This window comes from Ochlerotatus camptorhynchus, unplaced genomic scaffold (genome assembly GCF_037179485.1).
Source record: "Ochlerotatus camptorhynchus isolate MF236.1 unplaced genomic scaffold, CSIRO-AGI_Acam_v1.1 ptg000085l, whole genome shotgun sequence".
NCBI classification, from domain to species: domain Eukaryota; kingdom Metazoa; phylum Arthropoda; class Insecta; order Diptera; family Culicidae; genus Ochlerotatus; species Ochlerotatus camptorhynchus.
In genome coordinates this window covers 6,336,503-6,357,757 of record NW_027040575.1, presented here as the reverse complement: position 1 = coordinate 6,357,757, position 21,255 = coordinate 6,336,503, and the positions used below count along the sequence as shown (strand labels likewise).

Genomic DNA, 21,255 nt, shown 5'->3' with positions numbered 1-21,255 from the left:
ATAAAGGCAAGTTCCGCTGAACAAAAAAATCCCCTCAGGCAAAATCAATTTCGTGACAACACACGCGCAAACAACAACAAAAACAATTCAATGGCAGGCTATAGTTACACCAAAAAGGCATGATAGATGGGTCACTAATGATTTTCTTTCTTTCGCTTCTATCGTTATGCAAGGTGGTTTGGAATACACACTTATGATGGTCAGGGTTCCTTCCATTCATTTTGGCTAAAAAAATGTTTTATAAAATTATGGAATAATAAGGTATTATAATAACATTTTGTTTGTGTAAGCAACAAGAAAAGATTGTGGAGTTTGTGTTTGACACATAATACCAGCCAATGTTGCTGCATGAGAGTCGCAATAAGCGATTTTGTCATTTATCTCACCCACTCTTCACTCTTCACTCTTCGCGAAGAGGCGATCAGAAAATCGCTCATTGTGGCTCTGCCAAAGCTAAATTTGCAGGTTTTATGTGTCAAACACAAACTTTGAAAATTTGTCTTGTTCCTTACACATACAAAATACCATCATAATTTCGTATTATTCCATAAATTCCTAAAACATTTTTTTAGTCAAAATGAATGGAAGGCACCCTGATGATGGTGGTAAGCTGGTAAGGATTAACTTTTAATACCGACCCTGTTTGAAAGATCTGCATAAGGTTTGCTTCGAATCGTGTTGATTAACTCTGAAGTTGACATCAAAGCAGCCGGTCATTTTTTATCAGGATTAATCCGAGGATAATACCGGTTGGAACTTACCACCATTAGAGGTATATAAACATTTAGAAATTTTGTCATGTCCAAAGCTAAAAGAAACAAATATTTAAAAAAAAATCTGTCCCTTTTTTATTAATCTGCAATGGTTCGCCTATAATTTGTACATTAAACAGTGCTCATTGAATGAGAAAGCTATTTTAGGGTACTTATGAAAAAGAAAACTCTGAGGAAATTCTGTGAAGGGGGAAATAATAAGGAAATCAGGCACAGAAAACACGAAGCTACTAATGATCTCTGAATGAAGTTTCTTGAGTTTCTCTAAAATTAGTCGAATATCTTCTGAATTCTGAAAATCATTTGAAATTCAATAAATCTGTATCTATTAAAACATAAAAACAATCATGATCCTGGATTGAGAAAAAAAAATGAGGGTTCTGGAAAAACTTGAAACATGAAATCTGCGTAATTTTGAAACATACTGACACCGAAGATAAAATAACTGTATTTATTTAAAAATTCAGGTTGACCAGAGAACCGAAAAATTGGGAAAACCGGGAACGGACAGGAATCCGAAATCATCGGCCAGACCGGAAAAATCCAGCGAATTTAGATAACAATTAGGGAAAACATAAACTTCACTAAAGAAGAACAATTAAGAGCAAATTGATCAAAATTGCAAAGCATATTTTATTAGGGTGATTTTTAGTTATTTATGGGCTAGTTCACCTTCAAAAATACCGCAGGAGTTTTGGCAACAACTCTAAGTGAGTCTTGGCAAGAACTACAAGTCAATATAGTCAATATAGAATAGTTCCAAGGTAATTTTTATAGGAGTTCTAGGTGAATTTAAGGAGAATTGAATTTTGTCGATGTTCTGAGGAAAATTCCTATAGAAAAATGATATATAGAGCATTTCCAGCTCAAAACGCATACACAAATACCAGTTTTGGCCCTACCCTTTCCAATATGAATGAAGTATTGAAAACATTACTACTTTTCAAGACTATGTTTTTAAAAGAGCGCATTAAAAAAAACCGCGTAAAAAACCACTTAAAAACCTTGTAAAAACCGCGTAAATTCCAAAATCCGCGTAAAATACCATGTAAAAAAACCGCGTAAAAAGCGACTCCAGTGTATTTTTTCTTTTCATCAAATTTTAAAACAGAATTATATGACTCATTTAGAGTAAAATAATACCAAAAATGTTTTTTTTTTTTCCTTGATTTGGTTTCCGTCGATCTTGTTTTCCGTGCTGAACACCAATGATACCGACGCCAGGGAAGCAGCTCCCACACCTGGACCCTACCTATCGACCCATCAACTCATGAACCGGGGACCAACGGCTTTACTTCCCTTTCGACGGAAGACGTGATCAGAGATTTTATGCCCCAGAACATCCCGGCGGCACTGACTGGGATTGAACCCATCCTGCTGGGGTGAGAGGTAATCACCCTTACCACTACACCACCGGCGCCGCTCTCAAAAATGTTTTTCAATAAATTAGCTTGTAGCACTTTTCTCCCAAACACAAACGGTCATCAAGTGATTGCCAATTTTAAACGCAGGAAATTATGTTTTACTTTATTTTAGACATTTTTCGAATGTGTGATTTTCATGTACAAACTGCATTCTCCATAATTGGATACTAAATAACAAACATTTCATTCTCAGACACGGGAGCTTTCAAACTTACCCTAAATCTCTCAGTGTAGTTTTTGTCTTGTTTAAACCCCTGCAACTTATTCCAAAACATTGTTTTGATAAAATTAGCCGAATTTTGAAATCTTTTTAAAAATACGCCCTTTTTAAAACATAGTCTCAAAACTTGGTCATATTTTAATGAAAAATATAATATTTGGTAGCAACCAACACATGTGTAATCACTAGGCTGTCAACAGAAGCAGGCCCCTCTAGATGTGTGTCACGCGATCGTCTGTTTACTCGGCAGCAACCATTGTGTGGTCCCCCATTGTTCTTCATCAGCAGTTCTTTCGGTCGATGCGTCGTCGACTTTGGAAAGCAACCCTTTCGAGTGGTAGTGATGACCACGTTTTGCGACCATTGCTGCAATTGAAGCGCTCTGCGTTGGCGATACTGCCATACAATGAAAGCACTGGAAACGGATCCCGTTGTGATGGAGGATTATTGGATAGCGGAAGATAAAGTGTTGTGCTGTACTTTTTTGAATATAGTTTTACGATGTTTTGAATAATGAACAAGAATCCTTGTCTCTGTAAAGATAATTCGATTGAACCTTATCAAATGAATTAATTATTTTTTTTTTTTTTTTTTTATTATAGTCACTTTAACACTCTTGGGTCATTCGTGACTTGTCCGGGGGTAAGAATTGAACTTGTGACTTTGGCGTGAGAGGTATGGATGCTAACCACTACGCCAGGGTCGCCCCCTAAATTAATTAAAAAAAAAACACATGTGCAATGTTCCATTCAAATAGGTAAAAGTCGTGTCCAATAGTTTTGTTATTTGCCGAGGAAAAGCTCCATAATAAATGTTCCAAATGTATTCTGAAAAGATGAATACCAAGAATATATAAGAGAGTACAATTTCAAACAAATTCAGAGAAGATTTTCATGGGAATTTCGAGGTTAATTCCGAGAACTTTTTGAGAAAATAAAATAGATAGGTCAGAGCAAAATGTCAGGACCTTTTTGATGTTCTTGCATGAAAATTCTATGAAGAATAAAAAAAACTTCAGAGAGGCCCAAACATGTATTTGCGAGGAATTCTGTAAAGAAATCTGTAAAGGGAAAATATTTTAAAGAAATTTCATGCAAATATTTCAACGAAATACTGTAAAGAGTTCTGTACGACTTTTCAAGGTAGTTGCTGTAATTTTGTTGTTATGACTCGTTTAACTTTGTGATCCTTTCGGCACAATCGAATTATAGATAGAATCCTCCTGCAACCATCTTTCATATACATAATTGCAAGAAGCTAAAATCCGGAAGTTAGAAGGTGACAGCTCCATTGCAACTCCAAAATCCCATTTCAAGAACGCAAGCATTCCGACGCTATTTTCGTATACGATAAGCCCTACTCCAATACATTTCAATGTGGGAATCATTAATAATGTACTGGAACTTTCAATCAATCTGTATTGGTTGATTGGCGCGTATTTAATGAGTTGAAAATGTTTGTAGTATCACTAATACCAACCGGTGAGCACTCGTGTTTATTTCAGTTACCGTGGGGACATAATTTGTGATTAGCCCCGGTCCCTTTCAAATTGTATCATTATTTATGTACGGTCCTTATATTTGAAATGACGTTTCACATTCATAGATGATGAATTTTCATTCGAATAATCGATTAATCGATTAACGAACCGAAAAGTAAAATATTTGTAATCGGTTATATCATGCTGACATAAGTATTAACTTCTCCAGAGGATCATCATCCATCGTTTCAAACATGTACTGCACTCTCATTGGTGGAAAAATGACAGCACAGCGAACAAAAAAAATCGATTAGTTGTTAATCGAGTAATTAAAAATGAGACATCTCTGCTTTTGGAGTGATTGTTTTGATAAAAAGAGCGCAAAATTTCATCTCTACCGAGGGGGCAGCAAATCCACAAAATTACCTTGCATACGGGGGATATTCATTGGATGAAAGGGACCGTGAAAGAGGACACTAAAATAGAAAGTTTTTCTTGCGACAGTTTCATCTTAGTATTCTTCTTTGCTAATACTAGTACTCGGAAATTAAGTATGAAAATATTATAAAGGACAAAATGGAACGAACTCACCAAATCTGGCCAAGATAACCCAACAAGCTGGCCTGATGTGTTAGAGGGGAAGTCGCAATTGTAGACGGTTCGCGTCACGGGGTAATCCGGTTTGTGGCAGAGCTTGCACGTAATGTCTCGAATGCAGTCTAGAAACACCTCTTGGCCGTCCGACACAACCCGCACACTGTAGAACTCGATTCAAGATATTCAAGTATCAGTTCGTCACCAATATCACTTTACTTTTAAAAAAAATCCAGAACAACGGAAAATCCAAAACTTTGACGGGAGGAATTTTTTTCGCTTCCATCTACAAGCAAATCACACTTCGATCAGGATAATTTCCAAAACCGTAAACTGTACATGTAAATTTTCATAAACAAAACCTTCCCAGCATAAAGAAAAGAACAGTTGTTGAATTTTTTTTATAAAGTCACTTTAATACTCTTGCGTCATTCGTGACTTGTCCGGGGTAAGATTTGAACTATTGACCTTGGCGTGAGAGGTATGGAAGTTAACCACTACGCCGGGGTCGCCCCCCAGTTGTTGATAAGTATTACTAATACTTAACCTTGAAATCAGATCACATTTAAAATACAGTCAATCCTTCTTCCAGAGGGTATCTAGACTCCTTCGACCACATTTCCCATGCACATTTAGGTACCACCATAACTCGAAATACTTCTCTAACTTATTGTTAGCTTGAACATCTATTTAGAGATGTTTCTGGAGCACAGTGATGTAAAGGTTCACGAAAACTCACTATGACTCGCGAACTTTTCCCTTGGTGAACTTCGTGAAATATCGCGAACTTTTCCAACACTGCTGGAGCAAAAATAGAAAAGGGCTCATCAGCATTTGTAAACAAACCGTTCTAACCCCTTTTCCTCACAAATCGGAAGCCGCTTACAACAGCATAATCGGTAAGGAGAAATTTTCCCATACACGATAATGCAGTTGGTTTGCGTGGGTGGCCTTCGATTTGAGAGGAAAGGCCTTTATAACGGTTTGTTCAAATGCTGATGGGTCCTTTTCTGTTGTTGCTCCTTTTCCCCTCGTTTTTCTTGTTTTCTATCTCTCTTTCTCTTTCATTATCTCTTATTCCCTCGCATTCTCATATTTACTCACGCTCCATAAAGCACTGCAAAGATGCTGATTGCGATAGATCAATATGCAAGCGTAAGTCCATATACGAGAACATCGCTATGCCATATATCTCGAGAACCAGTGAAGACAAAATTACGTGCTTACTTATAGACGCATATGTTTTATTAGAAAAAGTTCATCGTTCCACATTTTGGACTTAGACCTCTTGCGCCATCTCTAAATGTCAACGAAAAAAGCTCAACTTTTGATAATGTTACTTAATTAGTCCCAATAATAACTTTCCACATGGGAAAACATGTCCACGAACGATTTTGAAAAATAAGCCCCACCCTAATGTTATGTACATGCCGAGTTGTAAAGATGGGTTTTATCATCATAGTTCCTCTTAACACTTCTTATTGAAGCAACTGATTATTACCATTTTACATGCTTATTCTAGACTACCATGCACAGTGGGCCAGGAAAAAATCTTACAGGAATATGTTAAGAACGCTGTGTGATTGCTTCCAATTAAGTTGACGTCTTCGGCAAAGTTTTTTGGTTTGATAGGACTATAATATAGAGCAAAAAACCTATGTCAAACTTATGCTGAATGAATGAACTTATAAATGAGGCAGCGATCTCAACTTTTTTTATTTTGCGTCCTAAAGAATTGCCTTCCTTGGGTGGAGTTGTGAAATGAAAAAAAAATATGAAAAGTTGCGTAAGACATCAAAGTTCTACATACTTAAATAAATTAAATCAAATAAATAAACTCTATATGTTTTGGACAGTTTATCTGAAATTTACGTTTAGTGTACTTTGTTTAATAAATTCGTTCAAACGAATAATTTAATCATTTTTCGGCAATCGTTACAGATCATTCAAATTTCTTCTTGAAGAATACAATTTGTTTTTTAGTACTGAAAAAATAATTATAGCTCAAAATTTAGGAAAATATCATGAGTTTTAGAAATAATGTTCTCACAAATGATACCAGCTATTCAAAATATACTTATGACTACAATCTCTTTAAAAATCTCAGGTTCCAAGAAACAATTTTAGATTTATGTGAGTTCTGTAGACCATTATTTAGACTTGTATAATACGATAAAACCTTGTTAAAGTTTGAAATGTTACTAGGGGCATGCTTAGCATACACAGTTTTGGTCACGAACAGCTCATTTGCTAATAACTTTTGACGAAACATAATTCTTTTTTCAAGCAGTCGATAGAATAGAGTTTAAGCTTCTTATATATAGGAAAAAAAAGTAGATTTTAATTCTAGCAATAAACTTTATTTGTTTTTGCGTTGTAAAAATGAAGTGAGAAATGCTCGCTGCACATCTTGGACTTTAAATGTAAAAATTCATTGGTGTTGATTCAAATTTTAAGATTTACCTACTCTTTGCATATCTATAGTAAACTATGATCCTAATATATCAATTACTTTAAAGAAAAACAAATTTCAACAACTGAGTGAAAAGTTATTAACAAATTAGCACAGTTGGTGTGTTCAACTGTGCATGCCAAGCATGACTAGGAGTATATTTGAGATATTCGGATTTAAAGCAAGCTGTTCAGTATGTGTAATATTATGAATGGCAAAAAGGTAAATGCACCTTTGTTTCGGGAAATGCTCCACCCTGAAAAAATTTTCCTGGTTTGTAGCTACTTAAGTTTATATCCTTCTTACAAACATGAGTATACATTAGGGTGGATCAAAATGTCTATTTTGCTCCACCGCAGTCAATCGATTTAAAATCAGGTCTTAATTATTAACCCAAAATTTGAGCACATCTGGTTAGGATCTCATACCTTGGGGCCTCCCTTAGCTCAGTTGGTTAAATGTGCAGCTATGAAGCAAGATCATGCTGGAGGCGGCTGGGTTCAATTCCCAGCTTGGTCTAGGAATTTTTCGGATTCATACATTTCTCGACTTTCCTGGGCATAGAGCATGATTGTGCTTACCACACAATAATACTGATGCAAAAATGGTACAAATTAACAGCTGTGGAAGCTCTCAAAGAACTCTAAGTTGATAAAGCCAAAAAATAAGATCTCAGATATTTGAATATGTAGAACTCGGATGTCTTCAACCACTTTTCATAAAATTGTACGATCTACAACATTGCCGAAATAAGCAGATTTGATAGAGATTTCTAGGACTCAAAATAAAAAAGTTTAGATCATCGTGCCATCTATACGGCAAAAAATATGTTTTCCATCAAATTGTAGTCCTAGCATAACCAATAAGCTTTGCTTAAGACGTCAACTTAATTGGATGCAATCCTACAGAGTTATTAATGTATTCCTGCTAGATTTCATTCCTGGCCTACTGTGCCGTGCAATGACAACACAAGGACACAAATGGTGAAAGAAAATAAATCAAACTAAGATATGTAGCAGGCACGGGATAAGGGAATAGCGCTTGAATTAGTTTGTAGTGAAGTTCTTCTGTTACATCTGAGACAAGCACTTGGTGCAAAAAGGTTCACAATCGAATATTGATTCACATTTCCAGTGTGGTTTGGTTTACACAATGTCTTCAAAATCACTCCAACAGAGAAATAATGATTAGAATAGACAAAACTAAATCTGGCGTGCTTTGGCCTTCTATGAAAGATGACCTTTTATCATCGACTCACCTGGACCTGGAACTGATAGAATCGTACACAGAATAGAAGAAAAGCGAGCGCTAATTATTACAAGCGTCTATAAACTACATATTGCTGGGATTAGCGCTTGGGTTCATTTCGACGAAAACTTACCGGAATAGCATAGGCGTTCGGCGTACTAAAGCGTCCGATTGGAAACAGTCCATATTCTCTCTCCGATGAAGCAGAGGGCATAGGTTTTCTGGCTAAAATAGTATAATTCCCGGTAGCATCACCATTCTCATCGATATGTATCAGATAGCTGAAATAAAGTGAAGACCATCGATTAGACGCGTCGTTTAGACCCAGACCATAAAAAAGGTTTCATCTCACCCCATCGCGCTCAAATAAGCTCGGCCCTTGATGGCTTCGATAATTGCGGTACCGTTTTTAGGACTCCCGCCGCCTAGCAGGACACGAAGCAACGCATTAGCATACAAATGAACCGCATCGTAGAGATAGGCTGCTTCGGCGCGAATCTGTCAACGAGATTGAAGGTGGATAAGGAGAGTGATATTTTATTCAGTCTGCTGCGTAGGTACTCAATCAATCAATCATAATTCTGGCAAAACCGTCGGATTTACGTGGAGATGACGCATCAATTCTGGAAAAGTAGCCGGATTGTAATCCTTCGGGGAAATGTTTCGGACTGATCGAAATAAGTCACGTGGTAAATAGAAGCTAGAGCTATCAATCAGAATAGATTTTGAGCTACGAATAGCTATGAACGGTTTGTTGCTAATTGCGGTTGTTTACATATAGATACAAAATGCAATTACCGTATATAGATGTAAATCATTTGATCGAAATTTAAACGATGACACTAACAAATGTCTAGTTATTCCCAAATTACACACTTTTTCCTAGTAAATCGATTACCTAGAGCAAATACCCTGACTGCAGGTCAATAACGTGTATATTTTCCCTCTTTTATGAAACAGGATGTGTACAGCATCCTCACATGGAGACACAAACGACTGATATTTTCATTTTACGATGCATTCTCGACTTCATGTGCCACCCATTTCCCCCACTCTACCAAATAGTCACATCATTTTACCAGATTGAAACTTGCTGATTAAAGTTCGAATGAAGCTCCATACTACACACAATCGATCGAATGACATCAGGGTGCATCCTTTGCTAAAACTGAAATGTTTGACAACGACCAGTGGTCTTTCATCACATCAGGATGAATTGGACCCCGATCTTACTTCCGTTGATAAATAATACATAGCCTCTATCAGGTACGCATTGCAAAAAGATTTGGTCGGGTCTTATACGTGTTCTCCTGCATATTCAAGCTACAATGGTTTTAATTACACCAATAAAATTGCATCTAATATAGTAGGAGAAAACTGCAACACCCCTAGCTGCAGCCAGTAATCGACCAGGAGAAAAGAGGACATTCTAGCAAACGACTATACGTGAGAGCAACTGTCGCTGAAACCGGCCACTTTTTGTTCGAGTTTCTTTTTAAAAATCATTTCTTTCGTATCTATTCGATTGCTCTAGTTATAAACATAAAAAAAAAATCGTTCTACAGAATGTTAAATCGATGGACCCCTCGATAACTAGGGGCTCGATCAGTTATAGAAAAAGATCATTTTTTGTATGTTCATGGATGACTTAGGGAAATTTACGTATTCTCGGCAACTTAAGCAGCGACCATCTTTCTATAGAGATCTCCAAGCGCAATCTCACCAAAAAATAAAATCCAACATCCATATATAAAAATGAAGAAGAAGAAGAAGAAGAAGAAGAAGAAGAAAGAAGAAGAAATAGAAGAAGAAGAAGAAGAAGAAGAAGAAGAAGAAGAAGAAGAAGAAGAAGAAGAAGAAGAAGAAGAAGAAGAACCAAAAAGATAGCGCGATATCACAACTACTTCAAAAGGTAGCGCGTGGTCTCACGCACACTTTTGTGCATCTGGAGAACTCTACACTCAAAAAATTTGTCACATAAATTTCACTGGAAAAACACGTAACCTTCAGTTTTTAACAATTGTCTGTAAAGTACATGACGTTAATAAAATTTATTACAAATCGTTTTAAAAGCAATGTAATTCGCTTTGAAACTTAGATGAATATGAATTTCAAATGAATTACATGTAAGATAATTTCACCTAGATTCTACATGAATTTATAGTGTGAAAATTACTGAGTGATGATGGCACAAACAAAACCTAACATGGCGTCCAAACGGTGCATTGCTGACGAGTTGTTGCTGCATTCATAAGTACCATTGGACTTGTTGAATTTTCTGATAAGTAGATGTTTTATTTTTGTTACGATACACCATTTATTTATGGTATTTTTTTAGAACGAGGAATGATCTCACCCGAAAGATTGGCAGAGGATGTGCAGCTGGCCGGAAGTTGCTGGAACACATAAGATATCCCTAATAAAAATTGTTATGGTTATTTTGCTTAACGACGTGTTTGGGTATCATCCAAACCATTTGTGGAATAGTTACATTATTTGGGTTTTTAATAGGAATATATTATCAGCTTTCTGAACAATAAAATTTTTATTATCTCGAAAAATTATTTTTAAATTCCTTACAATGGATGATGCTACGAAGAAACTTACTAAAATTTAAGTGAAAACATAATAAAATTTTCTTAGAAAAAACCATAAAATCTATGTTGTTTTCTAGTGGATTGGGCAAAGATCTTTTCACTTGGAGTTATTTTCACTTAGATGCAACATGAAAATAAAGTGCAATTTATTTCCAAATCCTATACTACACTCAAAATAATTTTCACGTTAATGCTACGTGAAAACATACATAGATTTTTTCCATCGCACTTTTCACGTAAACGTTACGTGATTCTCATATGGAAGCACTCATTTGAGTGAGCTTCAACGTCACTGGATTATCACGTAGAATTTACGTGATTCTTTCAGTACAGCTCATGGTGATTCGGTGGTTCATAATGATGTTAATTCTGGTACGATTTAAATAAAATGAATTCTTGATTTCGCATTAGGCTAAAATCCAGTCTTATTTTATGCATATGCTTTTATTTTGTCTAAAAATATATACATCGGCATAAAAATCAGATTGAAATAAAGTCAACCGGGACAAGGATCGGGGATCACACATATCCGGCACTTGATCTAACTCCATGAGGCTGCTGTATTCACACTAAAACAGACTAAATTATCCTCTATATGAATGTTTAATTCATTAAACTTACCATATTAAATTTTCCCACAAAGTAACATCTACAATAATCTGAAGTAACAGTGGTATGAAAATATACCCACTGAACTAGCACCATATTGTTTACAACTTTGAGTGTTACTCATTTTTTTCAGACGTGAAAATCACTTAGGGTTTACGTGAAACGCACATTGAATGTGTGTATGGGCAAATCACGTAAACTTCATTAAAAAATGTAGCGGCTTCGAATGGAATTCCCCCTCATATATAAGTGGTGCCATATAGATTCTACTTGGATCATGTAAAATTGACGGCAAAGCAAAAAGAGATACTCTACGTGATTTTTCACGTAACTATAACGTGTCGATTATTTTGAATGTACCTATTGGAAATTAGAACTTGTAAACCAATCCACTTATGAAAAACGTAAAATTTACGTGAAAAACTAGATGGAAAAAATCTATATATATTTTCATGTAATATCTAAGTGAAAAAATTTCTGAGTGTATAGCCTTTTTCTCTAATGGGGTGTTTACATCTGTGCGAATTTACTCGCGCTAGTGTACTCGCCAACTAGCACGAATTTCAGTTGCTCCTGAAATTTCATGCTGGTAGAGCTAGTGAGCTTTTTTACTAGCAACTAGCTATTTAGCGCTAGTGAAATAGCATAAGTGTAAACACCCCAAAAGGAACACACACATATGCAGTTTTGGTTTGATTACAATCTTTTGCTGCCAGCTGGCTGCTCTAACAATTTCAGTCGAAAGGATTGTCAAAAACTGTTTTGAAACGCTTTTACAAAGCTCCGATCATCTCTAGTGAGAGCAACTATTGTGGGCAACATCTGTTTATTCGGAAACCTTTCTATTTGAGCTGTGTGTTAAACAACTTTGCTTTCATCGGCAACTCGAAATCAGCAGTATTTTATAGTGCGTGTGCTTCATTTCAAGTAAACCCTGGTAGGGGAAATGGCTCTAATGTTGGCATATGGATCTAAGATTGGGCCCATCGCTAAAAATCAGCTTTTTATCAATTTTATCTAGATGAACGCGTCATTGGGACGGTACTATTGGATATTTTTGGTCGCTATTGAAAATTTAGTCGATTGCTGAATTAATGTATGGGCCTAAATTAGGAGCATTTTGGCCAACATTACATCCATTTCCCCAAGATTGCTTTTTCTCAATGGTAAAAATATAGTCAAATTGAAGCTGAAAGCCTAAAGAACCGTTTTAATGCATTCAGAGAAGTGTTTTCGTAAGAAAATCCAGCTATATTAGCGTTTCAATTTGGGTTTCCGAAAATAGTCTGTCATGCCGAAGCCGTCATTTCCCTTATATCAATATATCTCTACATTCTAAAAAATCCTCACGTCCGATTTATGTGAAATCTCAAATGTTAAGTGACGTTAGTAACTTTGACCTTTGACACGTCATGTCCACTAAAAATGTTCGTGAAATCGACCGTATACTCACGTAAACAGATTTAGTGAATTTGTGTTTGTGTGTTTGGGACTTCGATATTTCCGCGAAACGAGATTTACGTGATTTTCAGGTTCGCAAAAAAAGTCAATATGGCGCCACCAAGCGTGGTGGAAGAACACCTAAAGAATTCAAAATTTCCCAGTAGCTTGCTTCAAATATTGGACGGTAATTTGATTCATTTATATTAATTTATTTATGATTAGCCTTTTTCTAGTTTTATAATTTCAGACGGTGGCATCAACATTTTGAGTCTGCGAACAGTTATTAATATTTTGACAGCAATAAAAAAAATCTCATTAACATTTCCACCTACTAAGTAGTCAATAATTTGTAATTTTATGAATAGATATAAGTATCAATTTAAACACGTGGAATTTATATCCACCCGATGAAATTGCATAATATTCACTGCTTCTACACATAAGTTCCATTATTCTCATTTGATCGCGCACGGGCGGGATCCTACGTTGTGTTTATGATCGTTGTGATAGGTACGGAGATGAAATTGATAAAACACACAGTTTGCTTGACCGTTCTGCCATGGCGGAGGTATTCGAGATACTGATATATTGTTTATTTGTATTCGTTTGTATAGTAGCTACAGTGGGTAGGGTAGTTGTACATGTAGATGACGTTGCACAAACACATTCAAAATTCACATAAAAATTACGTGAAAAGCATTTTAAACAAAACGGAATATCACGCAAAAGATACCAGTTTTTCAGTAGTTTTAATCCTAATTTTACGTAAGCAGTACGTGGAAATCAGGCCTTATTTACCTGAATAATTACGTAGATAATCGAAGCTGAATTTTGATCGGCTACGTGCAATTCCTGTAAAAGTTACGTGAAAAATAGGGTGGACGAAAACCACCTATATTTTCACGTAAATCGGACGTGACGATTTTTCTGAGTGTAGAAATGCTTGCATACAATTCAAAAGGGAAACTTCAGGGATTTCGGGTGTTACTCTGAGCATGGTGGGTATATAGATGGTGATACAGCTTTGTCACTATATAGGCGAGGAGGTCGCGGGGAGGAAAAGTGCGGTTTTAGAGCAAATTGTAAACAAACTCGGTCGCTGTCCCATACAAAAATCCAACATGGCTGAATCATGAATTTGACACATTAGAACACCTATACATAGTCACCTTGACTCTAAGGAAGCCTTAGCGTCAAACTTTAAAGCAATGTTGCAAATTTTCGCATCAATGAAAACTCAGTACCAGTATTTGAGAGATATAACTCACAATGTTCATTTCCCAACCAGGCTCTCACTACGAATAGGACAGAGGCAATAACAAAAATATTCCGACTCAACTCAGCGGGAGAACAGACAAATGCTGAGAATGTGTTCATCTAACCAGACTTTCTCTCTCTCTCAGTCATTGAGCTTAGTCGTTCTGATTCACCATGCATCTAACTCGAGGTCTGAGTCAGAGTGTGTTGATAGAGACAAATTGAGTCAGAGTGAGTCTACCTGTTCGTTGAAGCAGTTATACCTGGGTACGTAGATAAAGGGGCAATGGAAATAAAACAACTTATTAGTAAGCGTGCAAAGGGGCGACTGTTGAACCTGAAAATAGATTCAGTGTCACGTCGGGGTCACAACATTTTTGCAATAAACGCACAATGCATGGATGAGAATGAGAATGTTGAAATTATTCATTTGGGTAAGTACAGAAACAATTATTGTTAAAACTGAAAAAGAAATATAAAATAATCTATTGTGATTTGCATTACAAATTATGTAACGTATGTGGGGAAAGGGTGATTTTTCGTTACTTATTATTACATAGGGGTGGGGAATATAGGGCCAGATGGAACAAGAGTGCCACCGAAATGAAAACTATTTTTAAACAAACTTTCGGAGATTGAAATTCCAAAATTATGCCGGATGCTCGATTTTTTTTTAAAACTTGTTTATTAATGTAGGAGTGGCATTATTCCTCTATGTAAAGTTGAATTTCAAGAAGTGGACTTTAAACAAACCAGTTAAATAAAGTATGCAAGTATTGTTTGACCTTGATGTTCGAATTAATCAATTATAACGGTGCCTCGATATTTTTAATACTTTGTCTTCCTTTTTTCTTCATAACTCTGATTCATAGACATTTTCTTTAACAAACAATACCGCATTCAAGTTAATGGCATCAATCTCTATTGTACTAGGACTACTTGTTTGAGTGATGAAATTTGATGATTTTTAACATCTTTTCAATAAATCTGAAATTTATGCAGAAAAACATGTTTGTTTTGAAAAACTCGTCAAAGCAGTTATTGGAGTCTCACGATGAAATGCTATCAGAATTGTCTTTATATCTACCACCAAAAATATGCTATAAGCTAACCAAAAACACATCCCATAGTGATCAATTTCACCCCGGTGATCAATTTGCCCCCAGACTACTGTAGTTATCTATGGGACAAAAGATATGGAAAGTTTCCACAGCTTTTCCAATAAAAATATGCACTAAAAACATTAAACTGTGTAGAACCCCCAAAACAGCCCATGTAATTAATGAAAAGCCCCTATTTAATTATTATTGTTTATAAATCTAAAAACAATCTCTAACCCTGATTTGCATCTTGACATATAAGGATTTCCGGTAACTATAAACTCTGCATGTGGGCAACATTTCATAAATTAAAAACAAAGCACTTCGTGAGCTAAAGCACTAAATTTAGTACATTTAATTTTATGCGACACTATTTTTTGGATTAAAACAGAAAGTGTCCATCTTTCCCTCACTGCCCTCAAGATGCCTCGTTAGCGCAAAACCGTCCATTTGTTGCAAAATATTTCGCCTCCCCGCAGCAAAATTTAGGTGAGCATTACTTAGTGGGTGAAAACAGCAAAATCTGCATCAGTAAGAATAAAAACAATAAGCTTCACCAATGAAACAAAACGCGGACCGCGGCAGGCAGGAGAAAAAAAAAAACTTTCTCTCTCTTTGCCGTGTCTCCGTGTCCGAACATAATAACCAGTAAAATCTTGCTCAACCATTGGCTCAGTCAATCAGTGATACAAGCCACCTGAAACTCGAGCGGCACTCACTCAGTGCCCGAGTTTCCTCGGTATCGGCTTGGATTTGTGCATTTCATAGAATGAACGGATAAAGGCGTAAACGTAAAGGGCACTCTTTCGCTCTTCTCTTGAAGCGGTAGGTGACTGATGAACAGAGACAGTTTTGGTTTGTAGTTCTCTCCCGTGGAGATTATTGTCGGTTTCAAATCGCGACTTCGCTCATCAATCAGCAACATTGCTTTAAAGGCACAAATGTCAGCTTCCACAAAACATACAAATTTGAAATTGCTACTCCTTGTTTGCTGTGCTACTACAAACAGAGAGTAGCAATTTCAAATTTGTATGTTTTGTGGAAGCTGACATTTGTGCCTTTGAAGTTTCGCGCTAAGGCTTCCTTAGAGTATCACCTTCACCAAGTTAAAAACTAAGCACGCCATTTGAAAGCTGATTCAACTAAGCACGCCATTTCCTATAAGATTCACATTAAATAATGACGGAGAACTACGATATGATATTCGTAAGGAAGCGGTAGAAAAGAAACCGAATCATCACAAATTGTATGGGATCATATTATATATTCTTTCTTTTTCTTCTGGTTCCTTACGAAAAAATTCTCCATCATAATTTGATGTGTATCTTATTGGAAAAAATCTCCGCTCAGCGTGCTTAGGCTTTAATTTGGTGGAAGGTAAGCTTATGAAAAACTATATGCTCAAAAAAAAAAAATACAATATGGCGGCTAATTTCAATAGGGCCGTCAACAATTCTAAACATACTAGATGAAAGTCCTGACGTTTCTTTTAAGAATTGTATGCAAACATGAAGACTCTAGGCATGAATTTTTAGAAGTATTATTTATATCATCCCATATTCTCAAGCCTCGAACAACTAGTGAACCGGTTTCAGCGAGAATTGCTCTGGTGCATATTACTTAGAAGCTGATGACAACTCGGTCGATGTAAACTGTATACAGATACACATCGGATAGATGCTGGGAGCCAATTTGTTCAATCTTTTCTTCAGTTCTCAATTACTGCTCCGGTAAGTGCTCTAAACATGAGTGTAAATTGATTTTAAAGCACAACAGCAGCTGCAGTAGTAACTGCATGTATCTTGGCTGTGATACGTAGGTAGATGGAACGAACGCTCACGACAGCATTAGTAGTGTGGCGTTCGGATTGAATGCTCACTTCGTCGGTTAGCAAACGGTATGATGCTAAATGAGTGATTTATAGTTGATAAATATTTACCTGTTTAACGCCTCCGAAGTATACCAGTGGATTGCGGTAGTTGAATGGTGGGAGCTCCAGGTATTTGTTAACCTACAGGAAGGGGGTGCCGAGAAAATATGCCAATTAGTGAGAGTATTAAGAGGGGTGATTTAAACAGTTGGGATTAGAACCATTTGAGACTGGCGGGAAGTTTTCGCTGTTGAAGATTATTTTATTAACGGTGGCCTATTTAGAAAATGCCGTGTTTATTTTACATTACTATGAACATTTGTAAGGCGTGAAAGAATGCTTTGTTATCGTCAGGGCCAGAGGCGTAAATAACCCGGCATGGAAAACTTTGCCCTTTTTGATAGTGGTGTTAGTTTGTGTGGGTGAGCTATCAGTTTTGAATAATTGACGTTTGAAGTAATTGTTACTGGCAATTTGCTCGGGAAATAAGGATTTATTTACGTTGGATGTTTTATTTTCGTGAATCTAAGAAGCGACCCCACTACGCCAGTTGTACCAGCCATGCCATAGTGATGTCAATGATAGAAAATCTTTAATTTTGCAAGCATTTTTATAATCTTTAATTAACTTTATAATTTTGAGTAATTTAGTATATTTTGAACATTTTTAAAATATAAATTGAACAATTTGAAAATATTGAACAATTTTGAAAACATAAAACAATGTTGTTAATTTTAAGTAATTTAATATTAAATTTTGACCACTTTATCTAGATTTTAAACAATTTTGAAAGTTTTGAGCAAATTTGCGATTTATGAACAATTAAAAAAAAATCAACCATTTTGAAAATGTTGATGAATATTGTAAAAATTTTATGATAAAATCTGACACTTATTTATAGTCCAACAAGGGTCTTCTTCAAGAAGTATCAGATTATTTTCATTCATCCAGAAATGGAATAGTGTAAAACCCGGTTACATTTAAAAAAAATACCAAATTGACTTTTGGTAATCGAGATCCACTCAAAATCTTCCTGAAAAGATGAAATCTGACGTGAACCTTTCCGATTTAACCCTCCGTTACATGCGCTGTTGTACTCTTTACAACACATTTGCCATTTTGTTGCTGAGTTACCAATCGATCTGAAAACAAAGTTTATTCCTCAAAAAACTTAATTTGAGCTAAACAAGCTAAACTCTGATTACAGTTTACCTCCAAAAAATGCGGATAATAGGGTAAATGGAAATGGAAACCTCGTAAACATTGTCCATACTACGTGGGATTCGACTTACTTAGTTAGAACATGGAATTTCTCGAGATCCTGACCTGATAGAAAGTTACTGTCTTCTGCGAAGTTTTTCAGGAGACCATAACCTGGGGGACATTTGTTCAGAATCTTCTCACTGCGTAGCGCTAGTATACATATGCAATTCTAGCATATAAAATATCTCTAGATCCTGATCAGATAGAAAGCAAATGTTTTAAGCAAAATTGTTCAGGAAAAAGATCTTTTTGTTGGTGGACAATAGTTTAGAATTTTATTAATACGCGGCATTAGTATACACGTGCAATCATCGCATATTGAATAGCTCGGGATCTTGACCAGGTAGAAAGTTACTGTCTTCGACAAACTTGTTCAGGGGGTTTAGACTTTTTGGCTTGTGGACAGTAGTTCAGAATTTTTTCACCACGCAGTGCAAGTATACATGTGAGTCATGCCAGCATAACCGAATGCATCACCTGTGATCGATGTCACCGATTAGAACCAAACTTTGCCAAAACGCTTATTTTGGCATTCTAAACAAACGACTTTTTTGGTTTTGCTCTTAAGTGCACTCTAGATCCGTCTACAACCCTGGATTTTCGACATGTTTAAAAAATGTATCTATAAGGAGAGATTACTTCACAACCAAGCCAGCTATTTTTGATCTTGGCACGGCATTTTGAAGGTATGCTAATATATGTTTATATAGGTATACTGAAATTTTATTTTTATTACCGTAACTATAGTAAACAGACTGATTACAGGAAGGTATTCAAATTATCAAAAAACTGGACTCTTTTCATCCAGGGCGGGATTCTTCTTAATATTTTGGGCTCAAATTTTCTCCACATTTTAAAATTCCTTTCTACCTGATTTGTTTTCAATGGCAAATGATTTAAATAAACAGTTTTAAGACTTGATCAGATGAGTGACTAGGCATTGACAATTATTTACATTAAATTCATTTGCCTCAAACTTGTTTTACCAACAGAATGCCGCACAATGATCTATGAAGCTTCTTTAGGTTTTTATATTAGGTACAATTTTTTAAATAACTCAATTCTAGGCTTACCATGCCTATCAACGATATCTCAGTTCACGTTTTGCTTTGAATGTCAGTAGTTCAGCTGGTGCCGTGCTGTGAGTGTCTTTTTTTTTCTTCCCTTTACTTGCTGCGCGCTGGCGTTCCGCCTCCCGGACGAAAGGTGCTTGTCAAATGTTGTTCGTCGTCGTGTTTGTGCGTTGAGATTGTGTTCCAGAAATGCAATCGAATCGTGCCGTGACCACTTTTAGACGCGTTTGTTTTCGGTCGCAGGAGTTGCCGGTTCTGATTTCAGCGTTGGTTACTGCGTCTTCCAGACTGTGTACTGGTGAACTGAAGTCGTTGTGTCGAGAGTAATTTGAGTTGGAAAATGGTCGCTGTCCTTTATTCTCTACTGAGATCCCTCTAGGCAGAGCAGCTAGAGTGTGTTTAGTAATTGTTTAGGACTATGTGACGAAGGAACAGCAAGAGAGCTGTTTTTAACACTGGTTGAAGAAATAGCGGCATCATATATATGGGAAATTTTCGAAATCATCGTGATGTCATGGATTCCTTTGCAAAATATCGGGTGAGATCCTTCATTTATTTTTCTCTTAACTTTCATTCCATTATTATATGAAACGTTAAATTCAGGGTACGGAAGGGTCCACCAAGACAGCCGCTGGAAGACACCCACTCATTGGGGCATAATCCTGTTGGATAGCCTGTTTGTATCGAGGGGTGTGACACATCTAAATCTCGATTTTAAATGGTCGAAAAATCTCACACTAGCGAATCGACCTACGAAAAATCTTTTTTCATCTTTTGCATCTAAACCCATCGACTTGCATCACTCTCGACCTTTTTGCAGGAAATCTTCAAAATCATAATCAATCGTGTTTCTATCTATTAAGCGCGAGTGCATCTCACAACAGCAAAGCAAAAAATCTCCTGCATCTTAGATAGAGTCGCCCCCCTCGGTTTGTATACCGGTTGTATGATCCTGTTGTAGGAAGGAGATTCTCATTTATCCCGTGGAAGCACGTGGGCGATTTGCTCACGGATTCACAAAAACCGTTTTTGGCCCAATGGAAGGTTGAGTACAATTAGAGGTTATTGATCAAGTCGAACAGCGAGGAGAGTCCACAGTCTACCGAAAGCTGTCTTGCTACAGTGAGTGGTAGTTCCATATAATCATCATCATATCGTCATCACCATGCCTTTCAACGATATCTCTTGGAGAGTTGGATGTTTCGTATGCCACACATAGCAATAAACTTCATCCCGTATTTGGCAGGCTTACTTGGAATATATAGTATACAAGAACAGCTTCCCCGAAAATAGCGACACCGGTGGTGTAGTGGTAAGCATGATTACCTCTCACCCCAGTCAACGCCGCCGGGATGTTCTGAGGCATAACATATCTGATCACGCCGGAAGTAAAGCCGTTGGTCCCCGGTTCATGAGTTGATGGGTCGATAGATAGGGTCCAGGTGTGGGAACTTCCTCCCTGGCGTCGGTAGCATTGGTGCTCAGCACGGAAAACAAATCAAGGAAAGAAAAAAGGTTCCCCGAAAAGGATGTAGCATTTCGTCAATAGTAACTTCTTCGGGGCAGGAATAAGTACTTTTGATATTCCCAACAAATTAGTCAAAAATTTATCTGATTGCCGCCAATTTGTCTTGTTTTCTCCGATTCGCACGAGAGCTTTTATCATCAAACCTAATGTTTGACAAGAGGAAGAGAAATAGGTTGTAGCCCATTACTGCCCGTAGTATCTGCATGCCCGATCAATCCAATGCCCACAACTCCCTGACATTTACATCATGAAAAAGAATTAACAGCAATGCCATAAGTTCTTCACGTCATGCTTCTTTTGCATTTCTAGTTCTGTTGTATTTGT

The 21,255-nt window shown here is 36.6% G+C and overlaps 1 protein-coding gene across 1 annotated transcript in view; it reads right to left on the bottom strand.

Annotated features, from left to right (window-relative positions):
- LOC135698366 (guanylate cyclase 32E) overlaps nt 1-21,255 on the bottom strand; it is a 137,764-nt gene that overhangs the window by 5,919 nt on the left and 110,590 nt on the right. The window contains exons 7-9 of the mRNA XM_065218295.1: nt 17,137-17,208; nt 8,544-8,689; nt 8,325-8,472 (exon numbers count right to left, since the gene is read on the bottom strand). Of these exons, the coding sequence (XP_065074367.1) occupies nt 8,325-8,472; nt 8,544-8,689; nt 17,137-17,208 (366 nt within the window). The remainder of the gene's footprint in view (nt 1-8,324; nt 8,473-8,543; nt 8,690-17,136; nt 17,209-21,255) is intronic.